The sequence below is a fragment of the Elephantulus edwardii genome, unplaced genomic scaffold (genome assembly GCF_000299155.1).
Source record: "Elephantulus edwardii isolate Elephantulus edwardi_28Jun2011 unplaced genomic scaffold, EleEdw1.0 scaffold00113, whole genome shotgun sequence".
Taxonomy (NCBI): Eukaryota; Metazoa; Chordata; class Mammalia; order Macroscelidea; family Macroscelididae; genus Elephantulus; species Elephantulus edwardii.
The window spans coordinates 6,745,378-6,770,240 of NW_006399863.1; the positions used below are offsets into that span (position 1 = coordinate 6,745,378).

General features: G+C 44.9%; 1 protein-coding gene across 1 annotated transcript in view; it reads right to left on the reverse strand.

The window, feature by feature from the left end:
• CACNA2D3 (calcium channel, voltage-dependent, alpha 2/delta subunit 3) overlaps positions 1-24,863 on the reverse strand; it is a 1,138,585-nt gene that overhangs the window by 220,632 nt on the left and 893,090 nt on the right. Inside the window, exons 18-24 of the mRNA XM_006892223.1 lie at positions 22,296-22,379; positions 12,388-12,459; positions 12,066-12,127; positions 10,603-10,670; positions 5,268-5,313; positions 5,016-5,113; positions 2,883-2,976 (exon numbers count right to left, since the gene is read on the reverse strand). Coding sequence (XP_006892285.1) covers positions 2,883-2,976; positions 5,016-5,113; positions 5,268-5,313; positions 10,603-10,670; positions 12,066-12,127; positions 12,388-12,459; positions 22,296-22,379 — 524 coding nt within the window. The remainder of the gene's footprint in view (positions 1-2,882; positions 2,977-5,015; positions 5,114-5,267; positions 5,314-10,602; positions 10,671-12,065; positions 12,128-12,387; positions 12,460-22,295; positions 22,380-24,863) is intronic.

The window sequence follows — 24,863 nt, forward strand, 5'->3', positions numbered from 1 at the left end:
AACGTGCAGTATCCCACAGACACAGCCTGGCCTGGAATTCCACAGCTGGGGTAGAGGGGAACTAAAGGAGAACATCTAGCTGACCATGGTCATAATGTCTACCGGGGCCATGGGCCTTAGTCTTACTACCCAGCAAAAAGAACTTAATAAAGCACTAACTGCCCTGCCTTCTTTGAAAAGCCCTGTAAGTTATTTGTAAGAACCTTAGGAATGGCCTTAGCAAAGGAAGCTAACCGGAAAATTCACTAAAGATGATTTTGTTTAAACTTCCAAGGCGGGTTTCATGTGTTTGAACGTGTCTCCCAGGAGATCTGCATGCATACTTCTCCTTCTGAAAGAGCAAATGGTCTTCCTCCACCAACATGTAACTTTAGTCAACAACAAATGTACTGAGGGGATGCTGATTCGTGAATGTGCTTCGCGGCCTGAGATGCTAGTAGCAATCTGATCTGAAGTATTATCCACGTCATCCTCAATCTCAGATCACTTGGCTATTTGATCTTTGACAGCCCAGTAAAGTGGTCACTGCTACCTTGAAGTGCTTATGGGGCGAATAAAAACCAATGCATATGCATTTGTTTCTGCTTGTAGCCTACACCAGACTGGAAAGCCAAGTTGTCCAATCATTTACAGATGTGGACTAGAAAGCAAGCTACCATTTTGGAAATCTCTAGCATCTGTTCAGAATGAATCCACAATCTTTGCCTAAGAGTCAGCATCTCAGGAGGCCCTAAAAGAAACATTTCCGCATCTATGAGCAAAAACAACCCCAGGAAAGGATTCCAGTCTTCCCCAGACAACTTAATTCAAGTATGAAAGCAGTTCAAGGACAGCTCTCCAAAGAACAAGAGAGATGGCGTCTCTATTTTTTATTTTTCTCTTTGGAGCTGTAGACACTTGGATGGAACTGCCTATCTGACACCCTCACTTTGAAACGGCAAATGTCTAGAAGGAAACTCTGTCTATGTCCAGTCTCTTCTTCTGTCTTCTGTGATAGGAAATCGCAAGACTATCTACTGGGCGATCAAGTCAGAAACCTAGAAAAAAAGATCTCTAACAGATCAGCCTCCTTCACCCCGTATACTGAATCTACTATTAGGTGTGTGTGTCTTACTTCTAAAGCATGCCACAGAGCCATCTCTCTGTGTCCACTGTCAGATATCACTATCCTGGTTCAAGCACCATGTCCTTTGGAAACCAACAGGATCTTCTCCTATCATTTTCACCTCATTACACACTATTCTTAATACAGCTTTGTGGGGATTTTGTTTTTTAAAAAAATGCAACCCTGATCAGATCTCTCATTCTCTTTTTTGAAAAAATTATTATTTTTTTTGTATGTGTATACTATCAAATCAGATCTGACTGGTACAGTCAGTGGAGCGTCTGGTGGATTTGAACTGCTCACCTCTGGGATTTCAGTGCAGGTTCTTGCCACTAGGCCCCCAGAGCTCACCTCATATTCTAAAACTCTTTCAATGATTATCCAGTACTGAGAGTATAAAATCCCAAATCCTTAACTTGACTTCTAAGTTCCCGGACCATCTGGGCTCTCTGCAGCCTCGTCTCCAACATCTTCTAGCCCGCTTGCTGTATCTTGGCTTTGTTGAGCTTCTTTCTCAGAAAAACCCTCAAATTCATTGTCTCTGAGTCAGAACGGACACACCGTGACCCTCCACTGGGTTTCTGAGGCGTCAGTCACACACGGGAGGAGATTGTTCATCTTTTTCCCTCTGAGCTGTTGGTGGATTTGAACCACCAGAACGGTCTGCACTGCAGGTCAGCAGTACAACTTCCTATGGACTTTTACCACTAGAGCTCTTCCTATGTTAGACATAAAATGAGTAAGTGGATCAAACGTACATGGGTGGAACACAACTCCCTAGGTCACCAGAGCTTCTTTAAATTTATTAAGTATGTCTCACACATGTTTCTTGGGGCCTGGGTATATGCCGTCCCATTTCCCCGAATGCTCTCTAAGCTGTGAGTTAATTCCTACCCAGAAAAGCTGTCTGTGCTGGTCATCTCCACTCCTCTATTTTCCTCTACTGCAGTTATTACAAGTCTTAAGAATGTATCACACTCTGCTGTGATGACACGGACTTGGCTTGTCTTGAATATGCCCATTTGGCCATCACATAGCCCAGTGCTGGACACAGAGCAGATCAAATACTGATTTCAGTGTCTGATGGAAAATGAGACCAAGGTGAACAATAGAGGGGAGAGAGGAGACTATATAGAAGGGAAGATGAAAGAAAGGCTGGGGCCAACAGACAATAGAAAAAAGGAGGAAATGGAACAGTGGCAGTATTGTAAAAAGAAATGAGCTTCTTATTTTTAATCTTTTAACAGTTATCTGAATTAATAGCAATAATAAGCTGTTAAAACAGTTATCATCTTAGCCTTTGAGGACAACTGCCATTGCCTGGCCCCCCTGCCCCTGAGACCTCTACTTCAACGAAAACCACAGGGTTACATTTGACACTCTAATGAAACCGAGCTCTCACTTCCCTGTCTTGTTCACAACCTAACCTGGCTCAGATCCCAAATTCCCTCAAGTCTCTGAAACAGAGGAAGCCATGGCCAGGCAGGAAGCAAAGTGCTCCTTCCACCGCCCTCTCTCTTTCGGAAGTGTCACCCTACCTCAGCATACCGAATTTCATGTAATGTTCAAACTCAAACAAATTATATGTCAAACCCAGGAGTCTGCCATCCAAGCCTGAGCCACTAATCTGCTCGAGCTCTTGTGGTTTGGAGCTTTGGGGAGAATTAAAACACTTTCACACTTGGCTCCTAAAACAGTTACATTCTTAAACCATAACCATATTTCGGACCCCTTGTGAGGAAATCACCCTACGAGGACGACACGTGCAACCACTTACTCAGATTTGTTGAGGGCAAGACTGGTCCAATACGCTTCAATTGGCGCACTTACAACAGCATCAAAGAGGACTTCTTGGATCAATTCTTTATCACCTGTGGGAGGGACACAGGCTTGGTGTGCCTCCCGAGAGGGCACAGGAAACGCTCACTGAGATTCCCATGCAGGATCCGGAGGATCCTTCTTCACGCACAGGTGTGCTGCCTCGTGAGTTAGCCTCCCCTCAGTCAAGAACAGGAAACACTCGTATCTGGCACCTGATATGCTACCAAGACACAGGCCCCCAATTTATCTGGAAGGGAGGACAGTCCCGCATTTCTGCTTCTTCTGCTTTTTCACCTCATCTTGTGGTCCAGGCTACGGATCAACACCTTGCATCTCAAGTGTCAGGTACAGAAGGCAGTAATTTCTTTTAAAGTTTGTTCTTGTGTGTCATTTCTGTCCTCTATCAAAACCTCAATTGTCTGTAGTGCCCTGATCTCAGCTGGTGGCAAGAAAGAGATATGACTTGATGATTAATAAATTATCATATCTCTTTAAGTTTTTATATTAAATTTTATGAGTATTTCCATTTAAGACTTTTTTTTTCCTTTTCAAAAGGGCTTCTCTGCCTTAATCCACAGTGACTAGAGTCTGTGGAGGAAGAATTGAAGGTGCCATTGTGTGTGTTGTTGGTGAGACATCCCAGAACTCTATCACACCCCAGGGGAAGAACTCTTTATTCCCTAGTGGGGGCAGTTCTCACCTTAGCTGGGGTCCAAGAAGGCAAAGGAATGGAACTTTGTTGTAAAAGCAAAAACTGGAGACTACTCATCATTCCGAGGATAATGGGTAAATGGAATTGTAGGTGTGAAATGCAATTCTACATGCCAACTCAGACCAATCCATTAAGTGTTAAATGATCAGCCCCAATGAATCACAACAATACAATGAATGAAAATATAAGTTGCTGAATAATACATATAATGTTATATATGTGTGTGTGTATACATAAATATATGTATATTTGTATATAGAGTTTCATTTAGAAAATAAAGGTAAATCAAAACATTTGGTTTTGGGTATCTATACGTGGAGTAAAACTATGAAATACAAAGAAATGATGAACAAATTCAGGGCAAATTTATGTGGGGGAGAAACAGGGCTGGTTAGGTACACAAGGGCTTCAACATTTACTTCAATGTTTCATTTCTTAAAATGCCTGAGGAATATACGGCAAAAAGTTAGTATGCAGTAAAGCCAAAGGGTGACTGCCACGCTGTTCCTTTATTGCTATACTTTGGCATTAAGACAGGGCAAAGAAGATGCAAAACTAGGCCTGTATGGTGTTCATCTGATCTTTTGCTGGTCAGAGCAGATCCTCAAATATAAATCCATGCCATGAAGATGTTGTTAGTAGTTGGGTGCCCTCTTATATCGCCTGGAGAGCGGCCTTAGTTGTTCCATAAGACAAAGTATGTGAAGTGCTTTTTACCTCATTCATCACTCATGCTCATTAGAGGTGGCACCATGCACATTTGGGGCAAAACTTCACCAGCTCGGACTTTATCTACCAGAGATGCCCAGCAATAGAGAGCACAAGCTCTCCTCCTGCATCTAGGGAACATGTCCACCTCTTCAGCACCAGACATTGGCCATTTCCTACTCACGGCACATCCCCAAAAGACACTCGATGGGGGAAGAGTAAGAACATATGTATCAGAAGGGGCAGCATGTCTTACAGTGTTGACTCAACCCTTGGGAAAACCATGACACCTATTGTATAGCCTAGGATGAGAAACGTCCTATGTCCCATCTCGGTTACTCATATGTAAAATAATGGAGTGATGAGTGGGCATTCACCATCCCCTCTCAGGTGCCACGTTGCCCTCCTATTCAAATGCTTAATAGCTTGGTAGGAGGGACAGGTTCAATGCAAAGAGCTAAAATGGGACTGGAAGTTCAGTGTGACTTTTGGGAACTTGTATTCTTTCTTCTGTTCCTGCAGGAAACAGATATTTGGCTGGACTGAACGTGACTAATGGTACTGCCAGAGCAAAACTGTCCTTCAAAAGGAGGCAAAACAGGGTTGTGCATTCAGGCTGCCACCCCGCCACCACATACACGTCCAGCACACGTTTGAAAGCAGACTCACATTGGAGCAGAGGTTCTTTGCCTTTGAGGTAGAGCTTAATGGCGTCTAACTGGGACAGATGACGGTGTTCGGGGTGGAGGTCAGTGTTGCAGTAGGACCTAAGACACAACATGGTCCAAAACAAGAGCATGTCAGTATTGAGAATGCCTCCTCCCTCTCTTCTGAGCCAAGATAATGAGGTAAGGGAGCACAGACAACAAGAAATCAATGAGGGCAACAAAGACAAACGCTGATGGACTACTTAATTCTTACCATTCATCTGCTAAGGACACATCAGGGTGTTCCAGGTCGTGAAGGCCTGCAGGTCAAGAAGGGGATAATGAGAACTCATTACTCAGGTAGGGCACTGACTCCCCTTTACCATCCCTGGTACTTCAACCCCACTGCTAGGGATATACCCTGGAGGAAAGAGAACTGAGCCACAAATGGAGATTTGTACACTGATTTTTCACAGCTATGTTATTTACAATCGCAAGCAAATGGAAACAGCCCAAATGTTCATCAGCAAACAAATGGATCAATACATTGTTAGTCATTCACATGGTGGAATACTATGCAGCACTCAGGAGAAATGACTTTGAAGAATATTATATAACATGAGAAAGGCTAGAAATCTTTATGGTGGGTGAACTCAGTCTTATAAGGACAAATACCGCCTAATACCATTATTGTAAAAATAGAAGGATAACTAGTAAGGTGTGTATAAAAGTCCAAAGGAAGAAGGGGTGGGGGCTGGGAGGCTGAGAGTGGGAAATCATGGGGTTGTAGAGTTTGGGGGACAGAGGGAGGGAAGGGGTAAAGGAAGTGGGAATAGATCAATGGTGATTAATTTGATAAAACACAGTGTGTGGAAATGATCATATGAAACACAATGTGAATGAAGGAACGTGTGAAATACAATGTGTATGAATGAAACACAATGTATATGAATTTTGTAAGCAAAACAACTGACCCATAGCAACCCTATGTACAGTAGCTCTGAACCTCGCCCTGTCCTGAGCAAAACAGTATTAAATTTTTTAAAAAAATTTTTATTGTATTATTTTTATGTGTACCATCAAATCAGATTTGACTGGTACAGGAGGAGATTGCCCCCTCCTTCTCCAGCAGAGTATCTGGTGAACAGTATTAAATTAAAAAAAAAATACACATGCTCCAGGGAAGGGCTCAGTAGTGGGCAAGGGGTGGACGACAAAACAAAGGATTGTGCCTGACAACAAGGACTCTGTGCCAAAGAGACATTCCTCCACCCGGGAAGACTCTCTTCCCACATCCCTCTCTCATTCACTATCTATCACGTTGTTTGGCTGTTTATCCCAGGAATGCCTTGAATACTTGAAAATATATATATAACAAATTACGTAGTATTTTTCAAAATCATTGCTCCTGAGTGCTGTGTAATATTCCATTGTGTGAATGTATCACAATTTCTCAATCCATTTGATTGCGGTTGGACATCTGGGCTGTTTGCATGTTCTTGCGATGGAAAATAACACTGCTACAAACACTGGTGTACAAATCTCCATTTGTGTCTCAGTTCTACTTTCCTTGGGGTATATTCCGAAGAGTGGGATAGCTAGATCCATACCAAGTTTCTATGTTCAGCTTTTTGAAGAAAATTAAAACTGCCTTCCAGAGTAGTTGTAATGTCTTAGAATCCCAACAGTGTATGAGAATTTTCCACATCCTAACATTTATTGCTTGCTGCCCTGCTAAACTGTCCCACTGGTACTGAAGTGAGATGGTATGGGGGCTGAAGGGGAGAAGGGGTGGGAACAGAAGGATGAGGATGGATAGGGGGATAGATTTGCTGTATTCTTACAATTTTTTTGCATTGATTTATATTGTAATATATCGCAATTTTTTAAAAAGTAAAAAATAGATGCCACATCCATAAGCAGTAGAAGAGAAACTTACCCTACAGACAGTTTGGTTAACTTTCTATATGCTAGCTTCTTTATATACAAAACAGGAATTCCAATAGCCCCTAACTGGTGAGTGATTATAGGATGAAATTATAGGCTGAACAATATAAGATTGCTAATACTCAACTATTTCTGACCAGCAAAAATACCTTGCTATTTTAGAATGCTAAGTGAAAAATGAATAATCAGACTGCAAAGATAGCTAGGGCATTGTCCAGTATGCAGAATTTTTATAAAATGTTACAGATCACTCTAACTGTGAAATAGCCCTGCCTTTTAAAGAGATGGTGATAGGCCATTAAAAGGTTGACACATCTGCAATGATGACCATAGGAACTCTCAGAATGCTTACTTCTAGCATATTTTTAGGAAGTAGACTTTCCTAAGTGACCATCAGCATATTACTGCTCTCAGGTTCCCAGTAGGTCTACCAAATATACAACTATAAAAGAAACAGTAAAACACTACACTCCTGCCTTATTTAAAAGGACAGAGAATGAATTAGACTAAATATTCTCACTTATGACCCATATGAACATATCCTGGCTCCAACACATACTGGGAGAATGACCGACCATCATCCATCCATCCATCCGTCCGTCCATATCTATCTATCTATCTATCTATCTATCTATCTATCTATCTATCTATCTATCCATCCATCCATCCCCCCTCTATCCCTTCTTTTTCTCAATCTTAATCATCTTCTTTTCTCCTCCTTCCCTTCCATGACTCATTCTTTCCTTCATTCTATACCTTTACAGAACATCTACTAAACACAAGACAGGATCCAAGGCCTGAGAAAACAGTAATGAGTAAAATAAAAATGACTGTTACCATGGTAGTTTCTAGTGGCACCTATCGAAGTGGTGAGGGCTGTGAAGGAAATAGAGCATAGAGGGGGAAATAAAGGGACTGTCTAAAGATGGGAATGGAGAAATATGGTGGTCACTGAAGGTCTCACTAAGACAGTGGCTTTTAAGCAAAGACCTGGATGCCTTGAGAGAGAGTCATATAGGTTATCTGGGGGAAGAGTGCTCAAGGCAGGAGGGAAAAGTAAGTACAAATTCCCTGCGGTGAGATGCTACTCTTTTTAATATTGTGCTAACACAGTTAACTGTAGCTATCTTTTCAGGCTCAATTCCAGTCAGCTTTGATCTACAGAGTCCTCTCTGGCTATGTTTCACAGTATCTTACATAAGCGATCCAATCCTGAACGTCAGGCCTTCTGTAAATGCTTCCTCTCAAGTTCCTAGGAAAGCATGGAGATTGAGTTTTTTCTCTGACTCCGTCACCTCTACTTTTGTTTCTACAGATAAAGTCACATCTACTGATAATGCTGGAAAGAAAAATGACATGAGCTCTAATTTACTGAACTACTGTGCACCGCACATGTAAAAGATAGAGCTATGTCAAAAGAGGTTCAGAAAAGAAGCATTTCAGCAGGCAGAGAGAGGTCCACCTAGACGCCTTCAGTTTTAGAAATTGTTCCCTACATTTCTGAGCAAGAGTAATCTCTTCTCCATCTATCTAATGCCTGGCATTGATGAAGTCTGTTTAAATGGCCTACACTCAGTATGGAGGCATCCTTTATAGAAGAGCCAACTGTGTGGCTGCCGCAGTTCTTAAAGATGACACCATCCCTACTAGTTAGTCCACAGGGGAACAGCTTCCTCAGAATCTATTATTCAGCGAAGTTGGCAAAGTTGTAGGTCCTTCCCTTTACAGAGGATCAACAGAGAGAGGAAGATCTGACCTCATTTGTGTAGATAACCAGACATTCCCTCCCATCCAAAGGACTCAAGACTCATTTTTTACATGGTGGTTATAGTCAGCTCTGAAATTCTGTCTGAGACTGCTCAGCTGTGATCATACAGGCAAAAGATAATAACTAAAGAAAGGATCCAAAAGATAAAGCAATACCCTTTGTATGTGAGTATATGAAAAAGAAAGATACAGAAAGTGAAAGATACAGAGAGAAAGTGAAATGAAGAGGAAGGGTAGGGTGTGAAGAAACAAGCAGTAACTCACTGTCTGCTGTTATAACTAGAAGCTACTTCATCAGCTTGATTTTATTTGGCTCAGACATGACCTTTTTGGCTTCATGAGCAGTGCTATTCACAGAACCATACACGGTCCACAAAGACAAAAAATCCTTTACGTTTGTTTGGGTTGTTTCTTTGCTTTCCTCCCCCGCCCTCCCTTAAAGGACCACTGAGAATATAGCCTATCAGCATCTTGTCCAAGTCTCAAAGTTGCCTCCTATCTCCTGCATGTTTCTAGGAAGAAAGACTATATGCCTGGCTCTGTAATGGGCATACTCTGGGCTCTACACAGTTCAAAATGAATCCCTCAACTCTCCTTTTGGTCCTGACACCTTGAAAGATAATCACCTGAAAGTAAAAAACAAACAAAACACACCAAAAACCTCAACATCTATGAACCAATGGATGCACAGTGAGTAGTAAACCACAGGCCACCTCCAGAACTGAGGGTTGGATGGATCATCAACTGATGCTTCTGTTTCTGCCACATCAGCTGGGTGAGCCATGCAATGGTCTGATTTCTGAAGTCACCATACTCATTAGTACCCAATCAAAGTTAGTCTTGTAAATGACCTTCCTGCACTTTGTCATATTAAAGACACTAAGTAAGAGTACTGATCGGATCCACCTCCTCCTCTATGGACATGCAAAAATGAGCGTCCAGAACACACAAGTCACTTGTTCCAGGAAACTCAGGACTTGGAACTCTAGAGAGGTCAGTTCGCCCCTTCTCTGTGAATTTGTGACACTGGAAAGGTAACTTCTCTGAGCCTCAGTTTACTGCTCTCTCGATGACACGACCATCACCACAGATCTCACTGAGTTGTTGAGAGATGAAAAAGACTTTGTATTTGGTAGCAATTTTACAATTTAAATGTAGCAACTGTTGTTATTTACTCGATGCTTACTATTTGCAGGTGCTTTATGAAGACAAGGAATCAGGACCTTGAAGTGTTACTTACTCCTGATCTATGTTCCTAATTTATAGGAACCCCGTTTTCTCTGGCTCCTGGTTGACATGAACCCAGGACATGTCTGTGGCTCCTCTGTGTAGAAGACTAGACTTGCATACATGTATTATAATTTTTATACTAACATGTATTTTTTTCATGTTATTGATATCCACCGATGAGAATATAGATAATGTTTGATTGCTCTGAGTTGCCTCAATAACTTTATAGATCAAATACACAGAAAAGAGCTGTCATAGCTTGACCATGACATATGTCACCCGTGGGTGCAGGAACAGAACTGAACTCTGTAGAGTTTTCAAAGACTGATTCCTCCTTTCAGAAGTCGATCATTAAGGTTTTCTTCTGAGGTGCCTTTTCATAGATTCAAACCATCAACCTTTCTATTAGTAGCCTGACTGACTAATGATTTACATCAATCAGGGGTTTGAAATCAACAAAGTGATAAAGAAGAGCATCATTAACGGGGATTCCCATCAGCCTGATAGTCTCAGTAGACGAGGTGACGTCAAGCAGACAGGTAATGGTATCTTATTCCAGGAGAAGGGATGGCCAGAGGTACAAGGGAGCTGCATAACTTAGTAACTAGCTCCGGAGAGCTTTCTTCCTACACCAAAGGAGAAGACAAGCAAAGAGTGCACTTTACCTTCTTCGATGGTCACGTTCCCACGGAAGAAATATTTCCCATGGCCTCTGGAGAGCGCCACACCTAAACTGCAAAGAAACAAAAGCAGATCTTGAAGTCCATGGCATCGACTGGGATAGACTTGTGGGCTAACATTCTTATTTTCCATTTTCCCCATTTCCATTTCATGTTCTGTAAACAATTTTTTCAGACAGTTTATTTTCAAAACCTCACTGATTATAGTTGGTGTTGGTTTTTCTTAGGTTCAATCAGCTGCTTCAAAAGAATTTCTGATTGGAAGTGCCAGCAGCAATTGGCTGTTCCGAAGGGTTTTTAAGAAGTGTGGCAAACGACTCACCCTTCCAGCGAGCACTTCTAAGTTCCTGCACCCTATGCTTTCTACCACCTTACACGTCCCACTCCTGCATCCAGCCAGAGATGGGTCTTTCTGGCCTGCAAGTGTTTGAGACTTGGGGAACTGAACCCCTTTCTCAAGTTCAAAATTGCAAACTTCCACTGCTACTGGAGGGCAGGCACATTACTGTGTTGTGAGCTTCAGCCCAGCCCTCTCCCATCCTCCCCCCCAAAACACTCTTACTGACTTGACTTAGGCTCTTTTCTGTTCTTGCCCAAAGTAAAAAAGGTTTTGAAAAAAACCAAATTTTTTCATTTGGCAAAGCCACTTATGTGGCTCTGGGGTTCCCTCAGTGGCTTCTGGTTCCAAATGGAATCCACCCACAGTCCCTGGCACTATTTGACATCAATGCTAGGGTTTCTTCTCTAGCTAAATCTAGAGTCAATAAATTCTCTTTTTAGCATGGTGAGGCACCGGCTTAGAAATATGAAGCAGCCCTACTGAAGGAGCGTTTTACAGAAAGCACTCGTTACCACAGTGGGTTAGCGATGGGGAACTTTTAGCACGCCACATACGCATCTGCGAGCAGGCAATGAGGCCAAGGCGCTTTCTAGAATTATTACAAAGAGGGAAAAACAGGACTCAAAGGTAGACAAGCACAGGAGGACAGTTCAGAGAAATTAGAAGCAGAAGCATGTCATGTGAGGATGAATATGCCACCTCCAAGTCTGAAAGAGTCTCAGTTTGGGTTTGTTTTGTTTTGTTTTTGGCATGGAAAGAAAAAGTGAAATGGAACTGACTGGGCAGCAAGTTAGATGGTTAAGGACCCTGGTAACCCTCTGAATTAAGTCTCTCCACACTTGGTGGGAACTCCCAAAGATCATTTGCTTGTTAATGAGATGCAAAGCCATGACCAATTGAGTGAGTTCTCCTAGGTGAGCCTGAACCATCCTACCCCTTCTGGACAAACAAAAGCGGCGTGGGAAAAGCCCCCTTCCTCACTCTTTCCAGCCCTGCGGCAGGCTGTTTGGTTATCTTCGGATGATGGGCTCTGAGAGCGTCAGCAGGTTTTGTACAAACACAACTGATGGGTCTGATGGAATGTTCCATGGATTATGGCCAGCTCTACCTGAAAGGAGTACCCTTGATGTCTGTATAATAGTAGTCATTTGTCATCACCAAAACCCGTTTCTAGATTGAAAGGGGGGGAAAAAGTCGTAGAGAAAAGAAAACATGGTTAGTCTGCTAGGTGAAGTTTCCAGAAATAAATAAAAATAAATGGACACACTATGATCAGTTTAACAGTACTACATGAATCTTGAGATAAGTAAAGACAAGAGAAAAATGATCACTATGAAAGATATTTATTCCAGATATAGCTTTCAAAGCTAATTTTTCACAGTGGTTTGTCTTAAATTAAGTGGCAAGAATGTTGGGGGGGGGAAATGTACCCCTTTGTCCACTGTCTTCTTCACCTCCATGGAAAACTTGCCCGTCTTGCGATTGACCATGGCGTTTCTTAGCTGAAAGGATAGAAAGTCAAGGGGTTAGGTCTTCTCTGGGCTGGGATGGAACATGGGCACCACACATTGTCTGTTTTCAGAGGGGTCATCAGTAGTCTAGGGTTGGAGGAAAACAAGGTAAGATGGGGCTGAGGCTTCATTTTCCTTTGGAATCTAACGCACTTGTCTCTGAAATGGGATTTCTGTGGAACAAGTATCACTGCTTTTGTACAATGAGAGTGAGGCAGCCAACAACAACAACAACAACAACAACAACAACAACAACAACAACAACAAAATACAAGGCTTTCGGCTTCAACTTGGCAGACTCCCAGAAACCTCAGGACGATTCTCACAGAAAAGCCTGCAACAACGTGATGGAACCCAGGAATGCGGAGAATCAGCAAGCTGCTCAAACACTCAAGAAGAAAAGAAAGTCTGCAGGATCAAGCTCATTTAAAAAAAAAAAAAAGGTAACGATTCATCAAGGAGAAATAACTTTTCAAAACATAATCAAGTGAGAGCTATTTCTCTACACAGTAGTTTAAAAAATAACTAAATATCAAGGCCAACCATTTGGAAGACAAAGATTAGCCCCTCACAGCATGAATCATCGTGTACCAGTTAATGGACTTGCTGAAGGCAGTGAACAGGGAGACAGGGCGACCCCGTATCTGATTTTTGGAGGTCGGACCTAGGATGAGGCAGTCTAGCTCTCTCCCCTCGCCACTCCCCTGGCTGACCTCCTCTAATTACATCTGGCCCTTCGGTGAGTTCAGAGGAGGACAGCAGACTCCGTGATGAAAGATGTGCCATCATGGGCACCAATGGGAGACGACAGAGAAGGCCATTTAGAGGAACAGGCGCAAATGCTGGCATGTCACAGCCTGTCAGGAGCAGCGCTTTCCCAGACCCGGGCCTTGGGTTTCTCGCTCCCCTCCCTTCCCGCCCTTGTCTCCTTTGAGGAGCTCCAGTAAGATCTGGCCGATAGAAAACTGCAACGCTTGCAGCAACCTAAATTGGATTCAGGGCTGTCTAGATTTGGGTTCACATTCCCATCTTCTGTGAGCGAGAGTAAAAGCTTAAGTTTTAGCTGGAGGCATGTATAAAATAAAACATATATTTTACTCTAGATATTTTTTAACAACACATAATGGGCATTTCTGGAAATATTTTCCCATTTTAACTTTTGTGGTTTTGGATGGGAAGAGCTGGTCCTAATTAAGTCTACTTTCTAACTTTTAAGAACAGCTCGATTTATCTTTAACATGGTTTTCATTTTTCCTCTCTCTGGTGCCTGCCTGAAGCCATTTGGGACCTTCCCCTCTCACATTCCCCAGGCAAGTCAGAGATTAGGTAAGCCTTGCCATGCCTCTGCGCTCTGCCCTGAGCTCCCGGTCCTACAGGACACTCAGCACGGGGCCTGGCAGGGTCCAAGGCCAGGTTCAACAGTGGAGACAGCCGCTTAGATGGTCAGTCCAGTCTTTCCCCCTTCCTGCAACGGCAGTGAAAGTAGGTTGCTGATGTTCAACAACTACTTGTGAGGCAGGGTAGCACTGCAGAAACTAACAGGCAGAATTTTTTGACCTTGAACAAATAAATGATCCACTCTGTGCCTCAGTTCTCTCTTGTGCAAAAGAGGATGAATGATAGTATCCATTGTTGTCAGGGGTTGAGTCAGATTGCTCTGACTCGAAATAACCTTATATACAACAGAACAAATCCTGTGTGAACTCACGCCATCCCCACAACATCTGCTGTGCTTGTTAAATAACATAGAGTCAGAACCAACTCACAGTGGATCCTTGAGTGGGTTGGCAGACGCTATAAACAACACAGCAAGAGACTGCCCACCTTTCTTCTGAGGAGCAGCGTGTGGCTTCTAATAGCCTGCCTGTGGGGTGGCAGTGCAACTCCTTACCCACCGGGCACCTGGACCCCTCAGACTGCGGAGCTCAGGGAGGATGAATAAGGCAACATTTAGAAAATGCTTGGTCCACCCTATGCACTCAATGGTTAGCCATCCTCCATCACCGTCATCATGCTCACTGCCATCCTCTTTGCCTTCAAGTTGCTTCACGCCTCATCCAAGAACTTAAAGGGTCAAGATGAAAACTCTAGTTTGCTTGACATGGACATTCATGCTCTAATCCTGCGTTTTTTCAAACGCTTCTTCTGACTGAGTCACATAAGAAATATTCTTTTTTTGCTGATTCCCTCTGGTCTTGTCTTTCCTATCATAATCTATCTCATTGGCTTTAATCACTGTGTATGAACTAGCAAGTGGACTGTGTGGCAAGCTCCTCTAGTTACTGCCCCCCCTCTCCCCTATTTAAAAATCATTGCTCTTAAGAGAGGTAACCCAGGCAGGACGGCAAGGTCTGAGTACTGTCACTAACACAGCCCAGCTGTCCTGTGACCTCTCTGTGGCTTAATTTCTTCATCTTTCATTCATCCTGTCAAAAGTGTTCCTGAGTGAGGCTTCCCAGCCCCGGTGACCCTGACAGGTGCTGTCAAAGCTTTGTTCCCCAGGTTCTTATTTCATACCAACAATAGTGTGAGACCTTGTACAAAGCTCTTACTATGTTCTGAGGAGCTCTGGTGGCGCAATAGTTAAGCACTTGACTGATAACTAAAAGATTGGGAGTTCGAGTCCACCTGTCACTCCGGGGATCTACAACTCAAAAGATCACAGCTCAGAGAACCCTGTGAGATCATTCTACTGTGACTCGGACTGACACCATACCACACGAAAGCAACAACTACAATGTGCCAGGCACCCGGATCCCTTAAAGTCCTCAAGATCACCTTCTCAAGTACCATCAGTGGCTCCAAATTACAGGTAGCAAACAGAAACAAAATGTCAAGAAGCTTGCTTCAGACACACAGGCAGCCCTGCAAACCCATTCCCATAACATCTGCTTCTCAAATCAAGAGAGGAAACACTTGGACAAAATTAAATATTTTGTAACATTAATATAAAAATAACATATTGGTATTCCTGGGTTGGTTTTTGTTGTACGTATGTGGTTTTTTTTAAGAAAAAAAAAATTCAAAGAAAAAAGTTTTAAAACTGACCACACCAGCATCTGAGGTTGTAACTTCCCAGTCGGCTCTTCCCTGTGCGCTGGGTTCTGTGTCTGTGCTGATGGGAAGGCGGTTTTCTGTCCTTACTGCCGGATGAAGGACATGGTGGTCTTGCCATTAGTCTGCCCCTTCAAGAACACAGCGCTCTGAGGATGTACCATCCTAGAAGTGTCACATTGCCATGTTGATTCTGGCACTTGAGTAGAAGACGAGCCGGTTCAAAAACACCCAGACAAACACATCGGCAGCCCCACCACCCTCAGGAACAAGGCTCCAAGACGCCAGCAGAGGCGCCCAGAACAGAAGTAAGAGCATTGGGAACAGTAAGTGCCAGCAGCCCTGGTCACAGCTCCGTGGATAACGGCAGAGACGAGCTGCTCAACTCATCTGGACAGCTCCTGAACTTGCCACCACCTCTGCTTACAACAGCGAAGGGGAAGAAAGACGAAAATGGCCAAACCAAAACCCCAAGCCCATTGCTGTCAGGCTGATTCTGACTCACAGCAATGGAAATGGCAGCAGGACTGCCCCACGAGCTTCCAAGACTCTCAACAGAAGCAACTGTCACGTGTCCTTTCTGTGCAGCCGCTGGTGGGTTTGAACCACCAACTGGGGGTTGACAGATGGGCACTTTAACAAAGTGCTCCTTGAAAATAGAAGACGACGACAGAAGGCACGTTTAAAGTGACCTTCTGTGTACTCAAATGGTAGATTATCACGTCAAACAACAATCCACTGCTCTCCAGTCAGTTCCAACTCCTACTCCCCACAGCGTTTCCAGGGCGGTCAATCTTTACTGGAGTGGACTGTCCCATCTTTGTCCTGCTGAGTCTGAACCAACCCGGGGCTGATCCTCCAGCGGGTCTTCAGAGGCAGCTCATCGCATGGGAGGAGACTTCCCAGCCTTCTCCTGTGGAGCAGCTGGTGGATTTGAGCTGTGAGCCTGTGGGATTGTGGCACAGCTTCTTATCACCAGGCCACCAGAGCTCTCACTTATAAACTTCGTTTCCCAAAGTAAAGTAAGTTAAGTATTTATGATGCACTTGCAAACCCCTGCCTTCAGTGTGATCATGCAGAGGGATGTTAAAGCAATGTGGTCAATATGATAAAAGATAAGACCACCACCTCCCCTCACTGATCTAAAGATGAAATTTGGAATCTGGTCATAAAGATCAGGGAGTACTGGTGGCCTAGTGGCAAGAAGCTGTGCCACAATCCCAAAGGTACATGGTTTGAATCCACCAGCTGCTCCGCAGAAGGATGGGCAATCTCCTCCCATGAGACAGATGAACTGCCTCTGAAAACCCACCAGAGGGTCAGCCACGGATCGGTTACAACTCGACGGTACACAACAAACAGTCATAAAGGTCAGGGTTCCCGGTGCTCAGGAACCGCGGTATTTCCCCCGTGTCCAGCACTAGAGGTTTCCATGGGCTTTTCTAGACCTTCTGAGGACTCCAGCCCTTTCATCTACAACTCAGAAGCTGAAATCATTTCGATGACTTGCCCAAAGCATCCACAGTCCTAACTACCATGTTACTCCTACCTGTGGCCACACTTCAGTCCCTTATAAACCTGCCACCTTTACCTCCCTGTGTTAAAGCTCGTTAAGGCAGTTCTGTCCAGAGTCGCAGCCGTCACCTTAGCTTTTGTGTATAATTGCATACTAAACGCTTGTTCTTCTAACTGGTGGCTTCATGTCCACATCAGAGAATGAGTCATCTTCCCCAGGGTGCACACTCACGCCCCTAATGACGCGTGATTCTGAAAGGGAAAGGGAGCACACGGAGCTGACAGGGCTGCTGTTGGCAAGCACGCACTGAACCCAGAGATGAGAAAAGACCTAGATGGGAAAATCCTCTTTCTCCATTCCAAGGGCTGGGTTCTCAGGGTGGGCTCTTTGGGGACTAAGGCTCAAGAATGAGGTAGAGACCCTGAAGAAATAAACTAAACAGCCAAAGGTCCCAGAAATGCGCCCTGGGAAGAGAGACTTGAGAGCTCGGGGAAAACTTTCCTTAGAGTCACAGAAAAGACATGAGAGTTGATTGGAGAACTGTCGTGAAACGGCTTACACGGCAACAGAAAGAGCTGTGGTTGATCTTGAGCTAGACTCTGATGAAGCGGTATCTGCAACAACAACATCAAGACAAATACTTATTTGGCGGCTCTGGCGCTTGGTCCACAGGGAGTTGTACTGTTCACCCAACAGCGGTACCTCCCCGGCAGTTTGAACTCACGAGTAAGACTGGCAACTCCTCCTGTGTGATTTACAGCTTCAGGCAAGCCCATCAGTTGTCAGCTATGAACTGGTTTCCACTTAATGACAATGAGTGTTAGACCCCTAAACTGTGGAAGAATAAATTCCTGCTTCTTAAATACTTGCGGGATTTCTGTTAAAGCAGCACTTGATAACTGAGCCAGAATTCATCCTTATTTCCAATCACTTGCTATGCATCTGAAGGCCGGATGGTGAATCAGGATGACAGAAGAAGAAATGATGCCTTTGAGCTGTGGCGTTAGAGAAGAGCTCTAAACATCCCGTGGACGGTCAAGTGGACAAATATGTCTTGGAGAGGGTGCAGCTGGAGTGCTCTTTGGAGGCAAGAATAATGAGGTTTCCCCTCACATACTTTGGGCATGTTGTTAGGAAGTGCTATTCCTTGGAGAGAGACATGATGGTGGGAAGGGTGGAGGACTGGAGAAGGAGAGACCCTCGACCAGGTGGACTGACAAGGTGACTGCCGCAACAGGCTCTTATGTGTGGGCAAGCGTAAGGGTGGCACAGGATAGAGCAGGGTTCAGATCTTTTGCTCATGGGGTTGCTATGAGTCATACTAGACTCAACGACACCTAACAACAACACAGCACCTACACAGAACCGAATAAATACAAGAAGTTCAAAATACAGTAATTACTCTCATATCCATACATTTTCGTTCTGTTTAGAATCATGTTGACAGCGGCAAGAAGGAAATAGTAAACACAATCGATCCTAAAGGGTACTGCCAGTAAGTCAGCTTTTTATCACAGCAACCACGCTCTGGGTTTACAGGGCTAGAAATCCCAACGAGGAGAGATGGGCCACCTTTCCCCCGTGGACTTGCTGGGGATTTGAAGGGTCAGAGACATGCAGCCTTTAAGACTGGAAGCAGTGCAACTTGCTAGAGATTACATCATCAGAGCGCTCCTGGTAATAGGAAGAAAACAAAAATCATCCTTAATCCTTCCAGCTGTCTCTGGGAATTTAGAAATCGGAAGACAAACAGTATTTTCCAAAGGTATTTTGCTCTTCTCAGCAGCGCTCTTCCCTGGCAGGCTAACGGGGCTGTGTGTCTCACATAACCCCCTCCTGGTTCGCAGGCCTCACGAGGAATGCCTTCCTTGGTGCACTTTTGATGAAATAACCAAGTCCGGCCAGGCCGGCCGGTGATCCCTCTCTGAGTAGTTTCTGAATTGTTTTTTCACCTCCTTATTTTAATTTTAGTCAGTCTACTTTGCATATGTTGCAACAGTACAAGTGACCTCACACCAATTTTTTGGAAGCGCACAGAGCATCTATGTTGTAAATGTGGTTATAAAATGCAGCAAGAATCTAGTCGTCCAAGGAAAGTAGTTCCAAGAAGTTTTCTGCAGCTGGGAAGGCTCATGGTGTCTCTTCCTCAGGGTAATTTGCTCACTGGGCCAGTCACCGATCTTGATCTGAACCTTGCCCCTCTGATACTTTCAAGGAAACCTCAATTGGCAGCATCTGGGCCTGTGGGATTTTCTGCAGATTTCACCAAGATGCTTTCTACAGATTCCAGAATTATCTCATTAGTAGGGTGCAAATCTCCCAGAGAGAAACAGAGGGTGGGGTTTTCTTAAGTCAAATATGTGGACGGTGAAGGTAATCTTCTTTTGAAATCTCCTCAGCTTCCCAGGCTCCCAAGAGACCCAAATCAAAGATATAACCAGAGACCAACTTCACAGAGAACAAAATCACTGAGCTGGATTGTTGATGTGGGGACTCAGGGTGGACATCCCCAACCCTGCCCTGTGAGGCTCACAAAGGAAGAAAGCAAACACACGGGGCTAGGATATGTGCCAAGAAAGGGGAAATGAGACAAAGAAATAAAAAATACCTCCTAAAGCATTATCCAGGAGCTTTGGTGGCTTACTGGGAAGGAACTGAGCTGCCAAGGCAAAGGTATGCAGTTCAAATCCATCAGTTGCTCCTCAGGAGAAAGATGGACACTCTTATCCTGTGTCATTTACTGTCTCTGAAATCTCACTGGGGGGTCAGCTATGGGCCGGTTTTGACTCAATGGTACACACAACAGCAAAAACCCATGATAAGGAAAAATAGAGGTCGGTGCATGGAAATGAACCTGGGTGAGGGGTCTGATTAGAACGAGCCAAGTACGAACTCTCTTGAAGTTAGTGTACAAAAGACAGTGTCAGCTACTGTTGACAAAGGACGTGCTTCCAGTTTGTGTCCTGCATTAACGGAATGGAAATGATAGAAGGATGGGGAACCATGTTCATGGCAAACATAAAGCCTTCTAGGAACAAAACCATAAAGGTTCAATGGCATATGAAATAAATAGGAAAAGCCACTGAGAAAGTGAGGTTGGAAGAGGAAGTGAAACAATGAAATGCACGTTTTCACAGACCCAAGAGACATAAGTAACTGTAAATCTTGGGGATATTTGTTAATGAGATAGCCACTCCGGGGTTGCTAATAATGATGAAAATAATACCAGAAAGATCGACCATTCACAGAATGTTTCCCATGTCCACATAATGATGTAAACTCCTTTATGTCTTTCAATAGATGAATGTTAAAGCTCTTTGAGGGATTATCTCTATGTGGTAGGTTCTGTTAGTGCCATTATCATTTTACTAGGGGTGGGGAAACAAACAAAACTGAGGTGCAGACGAGTTAATTGCTTATCCAGTGAACAGCCATCAAACTACAAAGCTAGATTTGAAGCCTGGCTTCAGGTATTCTCTCAAGCGGTTTTTATGCTTTTCATGACTGGTTTGTGCTGTTATTTGGTAGAAAGGGGCTTTAAAGGTCTAGGCATGTATGGTATGAATGGAAGGTGCCCCCTTTTCTGCTGTGGAGCTGATTCTGATGCCCAGTGGCCCACTAGGGTCAAACAGAACTGTCCAGAGAGCTTTACAGGCTATTTGTCTTTATCCAAATACAGTACCTCATCTTTTTTCCTCAAGAGCAGCTGATAGGTTGGAACTGTTGATCTTAAGTTTAGCAGCCAATAGTTTTAACCACTATGCTACCAAACCCCAAAGCAAACCAACTACTTGTTGTCAAGTGGATTTCAGCACATTACAGTCTTTCATCAGGTTTCTGAGACTCAGTGTTAATAATGGGAGTAGATGGTCTCATCTTTCATCCACGGAGCAGCTGATGGACTTAAATCTCCGGCCTTCCTGTTAGCTGTCAATATGCAACCCACTGTGCCACTAGGGCTCCTTACTACACCCTGGCTCCTAAGCACAGGACACTCAAAAGAACCAGATTCAAAGGAGCTGGGTAGACACTGTTCACACAAGAAGGCACAAAGGTCTACCAGGTTCCTGAGCTTAGGTGACATGGTACTGCCACACGTGGGAAAAGGTGGGCAGAACAGGGAACTCGCCTTTATCAAACAGTCAAACTATTTTGCCTAAACCTGGATTTAAGTAGACTCAGCACAGACGAAGAGGGAAACTGGCTAAATTCTAAACCAGATCTGTCTGTGGCAATTTACAGGAGAGGAAGAGAATCAATGATGTATGCTGCTCAGTCAGGCCACGGAGCAGAGCCAGGGGAGCGCAGAAAAGCTGCACGAAGCAGCCTGCTCTCAGTTACCTTTCGACAAGGTGTGAGAGCCCTGCCTGGGGGTGTCAGACAGAGCCACTCCAAACCCCACCAGTCAGCAGAAGAGAGAGGGATGGAAGTAATGCGCTGGTGAAACTTAAGCAAACACCCCAGACAGATCAGGGAGGATGCAGACAGAGGAAAGTGACTTAGGCACAAAGGCATCATCAGAACAACTTCAACGACAGGACCCAGACAGGGACATCTGGGAAGTTACAATTTAATTAGGGCCAGTCAGCTTGGATTCACACAAAGGCAGCCAGGCCTAAAAGATCTGATTTCTTGAGGAACTAACAAAAACACCTGCCAGGTTAAGCCGTGGACACAGGGAAAGCGCCTGATCCAGCACAGCGGGAAGGTGCGTCTGTGTGGTATGTACGTGTGAGCGTGCTGGGCACTGCAGACCCAGAGAAGCATACAGATGGGGAGGATGGAAAGTGGGCCAACCAGTGGGAGGGACGCGAAGTGGAACTCACTGGGTGGCTCAGAAAATCGCTCTGGCGTGTCCCGACAGCTAAGCGCTGCAGGCTGAGGAATGGACCTGCACGGTCTCCAGGCAGCCTGACTTTGTAGCGGCCCAAGCCTCTCCGATCTGACTTTCTCACCATGGAGGATGCTGGGTCCACTGGAAGCACTGAGAAGGCAGCTGGTCCATGGAAGGACCAGGGGCTGCTGGAGGACAGGGGCGGGGGACTTTTTCAGCAGACAGTGCAAAGCTGGTGGGTGGTGGGCCTATCTGTAACTGGTCCACCTGGTGGGAGAGTTACAAACCCTACAGGTGGTAAAAGGGACTGTGTCTCTGCATCCTGCTTGTAGGCAGGTGTCCCCCTGGGTGGGCTCTTGGCCAGCTTCGGGGACAGCATCTATGTCCAGAGTTCCCCATGAAGCTTGATGACAAATCACTTACCACATCATCTCTGTCTTCCCACTCGACCTCCGAGAGGTCAACGCTACTGTAGTTCGGTTTCCTTCGCTTTTTCCCTTCTTCATACTAGTGGGGGGAAAGAGAACAAGAAGACCCCATGAGGTCAGCAGCTCAGGTAAGTAGTCAGATTCCCCTAGGTCCTGTGCTGCATTGCAGGAGCTGGACCATGAGGGGACACATCAATGAGAAGCCCAGCAGGGTGGTGGGTCAAGGCGTCAATGGCCGGAGTGCTAAGGTCATACGTGTTCTAACCATGTGCTTTGAAACTAAGGGGAAGGTAAAACGAGCTCTTCATTTTAGATGCATTTCTCTCATTGCCACTGAGGCAGGACCAGCTTCTCGCTGCCCCTCTGGCAGGTTTTCAGAGGCTGTAAGTCACAGGGGAGGAGCCTGCCCAACTTCCTCCTGCAGGGCTGCTGGGGGAGTCACACCGCAGAGAAGTGTGAGCAGCATCACTGCCAGCCGCTGGGCCACTGGAACATCCCGTGATGCCTGCAGCTGGAGGTTTCCTTCTCCCTTCGATGGTATATTTGTGTTTTTTTGGTGGGGACTTTCCTCCTCTCTTAGTAAGTTTGTGCTGCCAACCTAAAGGTATCTTGTTCAAATCCACCAGCTGCTGTGCAGGAAAAAACTGGGCAATCTCCCATGCATTTTACAGCCTCTGGAGACCTGTTGTTGGGTCAATTACGGTCAAGTACAAGTAGCTTCCAACTCAAAGGTTATTATTAACAAAATACGTTTACAAAAACTCTCATTTCCTCCCTCTTTTGCTTTACTGTTCCCTCACCACCTTCTTCAAAACTACTCTGCATTTCATGGCTAGAAAACATTTCCTCTGTCAGGCTCTGCCCCCTGATAGCACTGTGTCAGATGCACAGAACATTCTCATGTCTACCACAGTGGCCACAGCACACGACTGCCTTCCCCAGAGGGGTGAGCCCTCGGGAGTCGGGGCCAAACTCAACTGCCTAAATTAGGGCATTTTTATCAGTAAAAGAATGTGATGAGCACATTCATAAGGGAAGGGAGTGGTTATCAGGCTTTTTTTTCCTTTCTCTTGAAATAGCCCCTGCACAAGCCCCCCTTTATGATTAGGAAAAACCTCACAGGATGTTCTTGGGACATGAGGCCTTGCCTACTAGTTGCTGGGCGTTTATAATGTAGGAAAGTCTGCCCTCTACTGCAGGTTAAGGATAAGCAGCCCTTTGCAAGTTTCACAAGATGTGGTTACAAACTGGAAAATACACTCACTCTCACACACACACACACACTCTCTCTCTCTCTCTCTCTCTCTCTCTCACACTCTCTTATTTGTATGGTATTTGCTTTCGCCATTAGATGGGCATTTTGATTCAATTGGTGAGAGATGCACTGTCAGTCAAAGGGCTTGCAGGCCCTAACACAGTTTGGCTACTATGGAGACAGGTGCTCAAGTCACACTGGGTATGAAGGCAGACATCCTTGTTGATTGGTTGGAGCAGGCAGGTCTAAAACTGGTCCCCAGGGAAGCTAGGAGGGAGAGACCTGATGAGGGGAGCAGGGGGACCAAACAGGACCACATGTTTCCCCTGCAGTTCACCTCACAAAAACCCACAGCATCTGGGAGCAGCCCCCTCCCTGGAAGGCAGCCTCTCCTTTAAAGTGCCCCCTCCTCCCTCGCCTGGTCAGTGGCACTTCCACGCCCCTCTCTTAGGTTTCCAGTTAGCAGACGTTCACGGTCAGTTTTATGACATCAGATCCACTCCAGATGAAGAGGAAGGGAAGTGGTTCCCTCAGAAGCCGCTGTAAACGATAGCAGATTAGCAGTTGGATCCTGTTATGGAAAGTTAGTGTGTGCAAGAAAGCTTGGGCCCTCGTGAGAGCGGGGCTTGGGCCAAGCAGAGCAGGAACAAGGTCACAGGATCTGTGGGCATCTTGCAGAGAGAAGTGATAGGGGAGGTATTAATGCTGAGATTCAAAACTGTTCCCTGAGGAACTAGGGCCAGGGCCATCTTTCTTGGGTCTCCACTGTTGTTGGGTGCTGCCAATGCTGTCTCATGACAACCTCAAGTGACAGAACTGAGACGCCCCTTGAATGTAATCTTTATATAAACAGATTGTTAGGTCTTTCTCCCACACAGTGGTTAAGTGGATTCAAACCACCAACTTTTCATCTAGCAGACTGTGAACTTAACCACTGTGCGACCAGTGCTCTGTGTCAATGTCCTCCAATTCCACTTTGTTGTTATGTACCATCAAGTCAGAACTGACCCTCAAACAGGTTTTCAGAGGCAGTAATTGCCCTGAAGGAGATCGCCCATATTTCTCCTATGGAGTGGCTGGCAGATTTGAACTATGTGCCTTCGGACTTGCAGTGCTGATTTTTACCCCATTTTAGAAAGAACCATTTCTGAGAGCTACAATGTACTCAAGGAGTTTATGCAGCCCACTGTCTGCCTTTAATGACAGAACATTTCCAGTTTCTTGGCTAGCACAAAAGCTAGGTCTCAGGTGGCCTAGTGCTAAGAATCTGCACTGTAACATAAAAGGCATGAGAGTTGAACTTAGCAA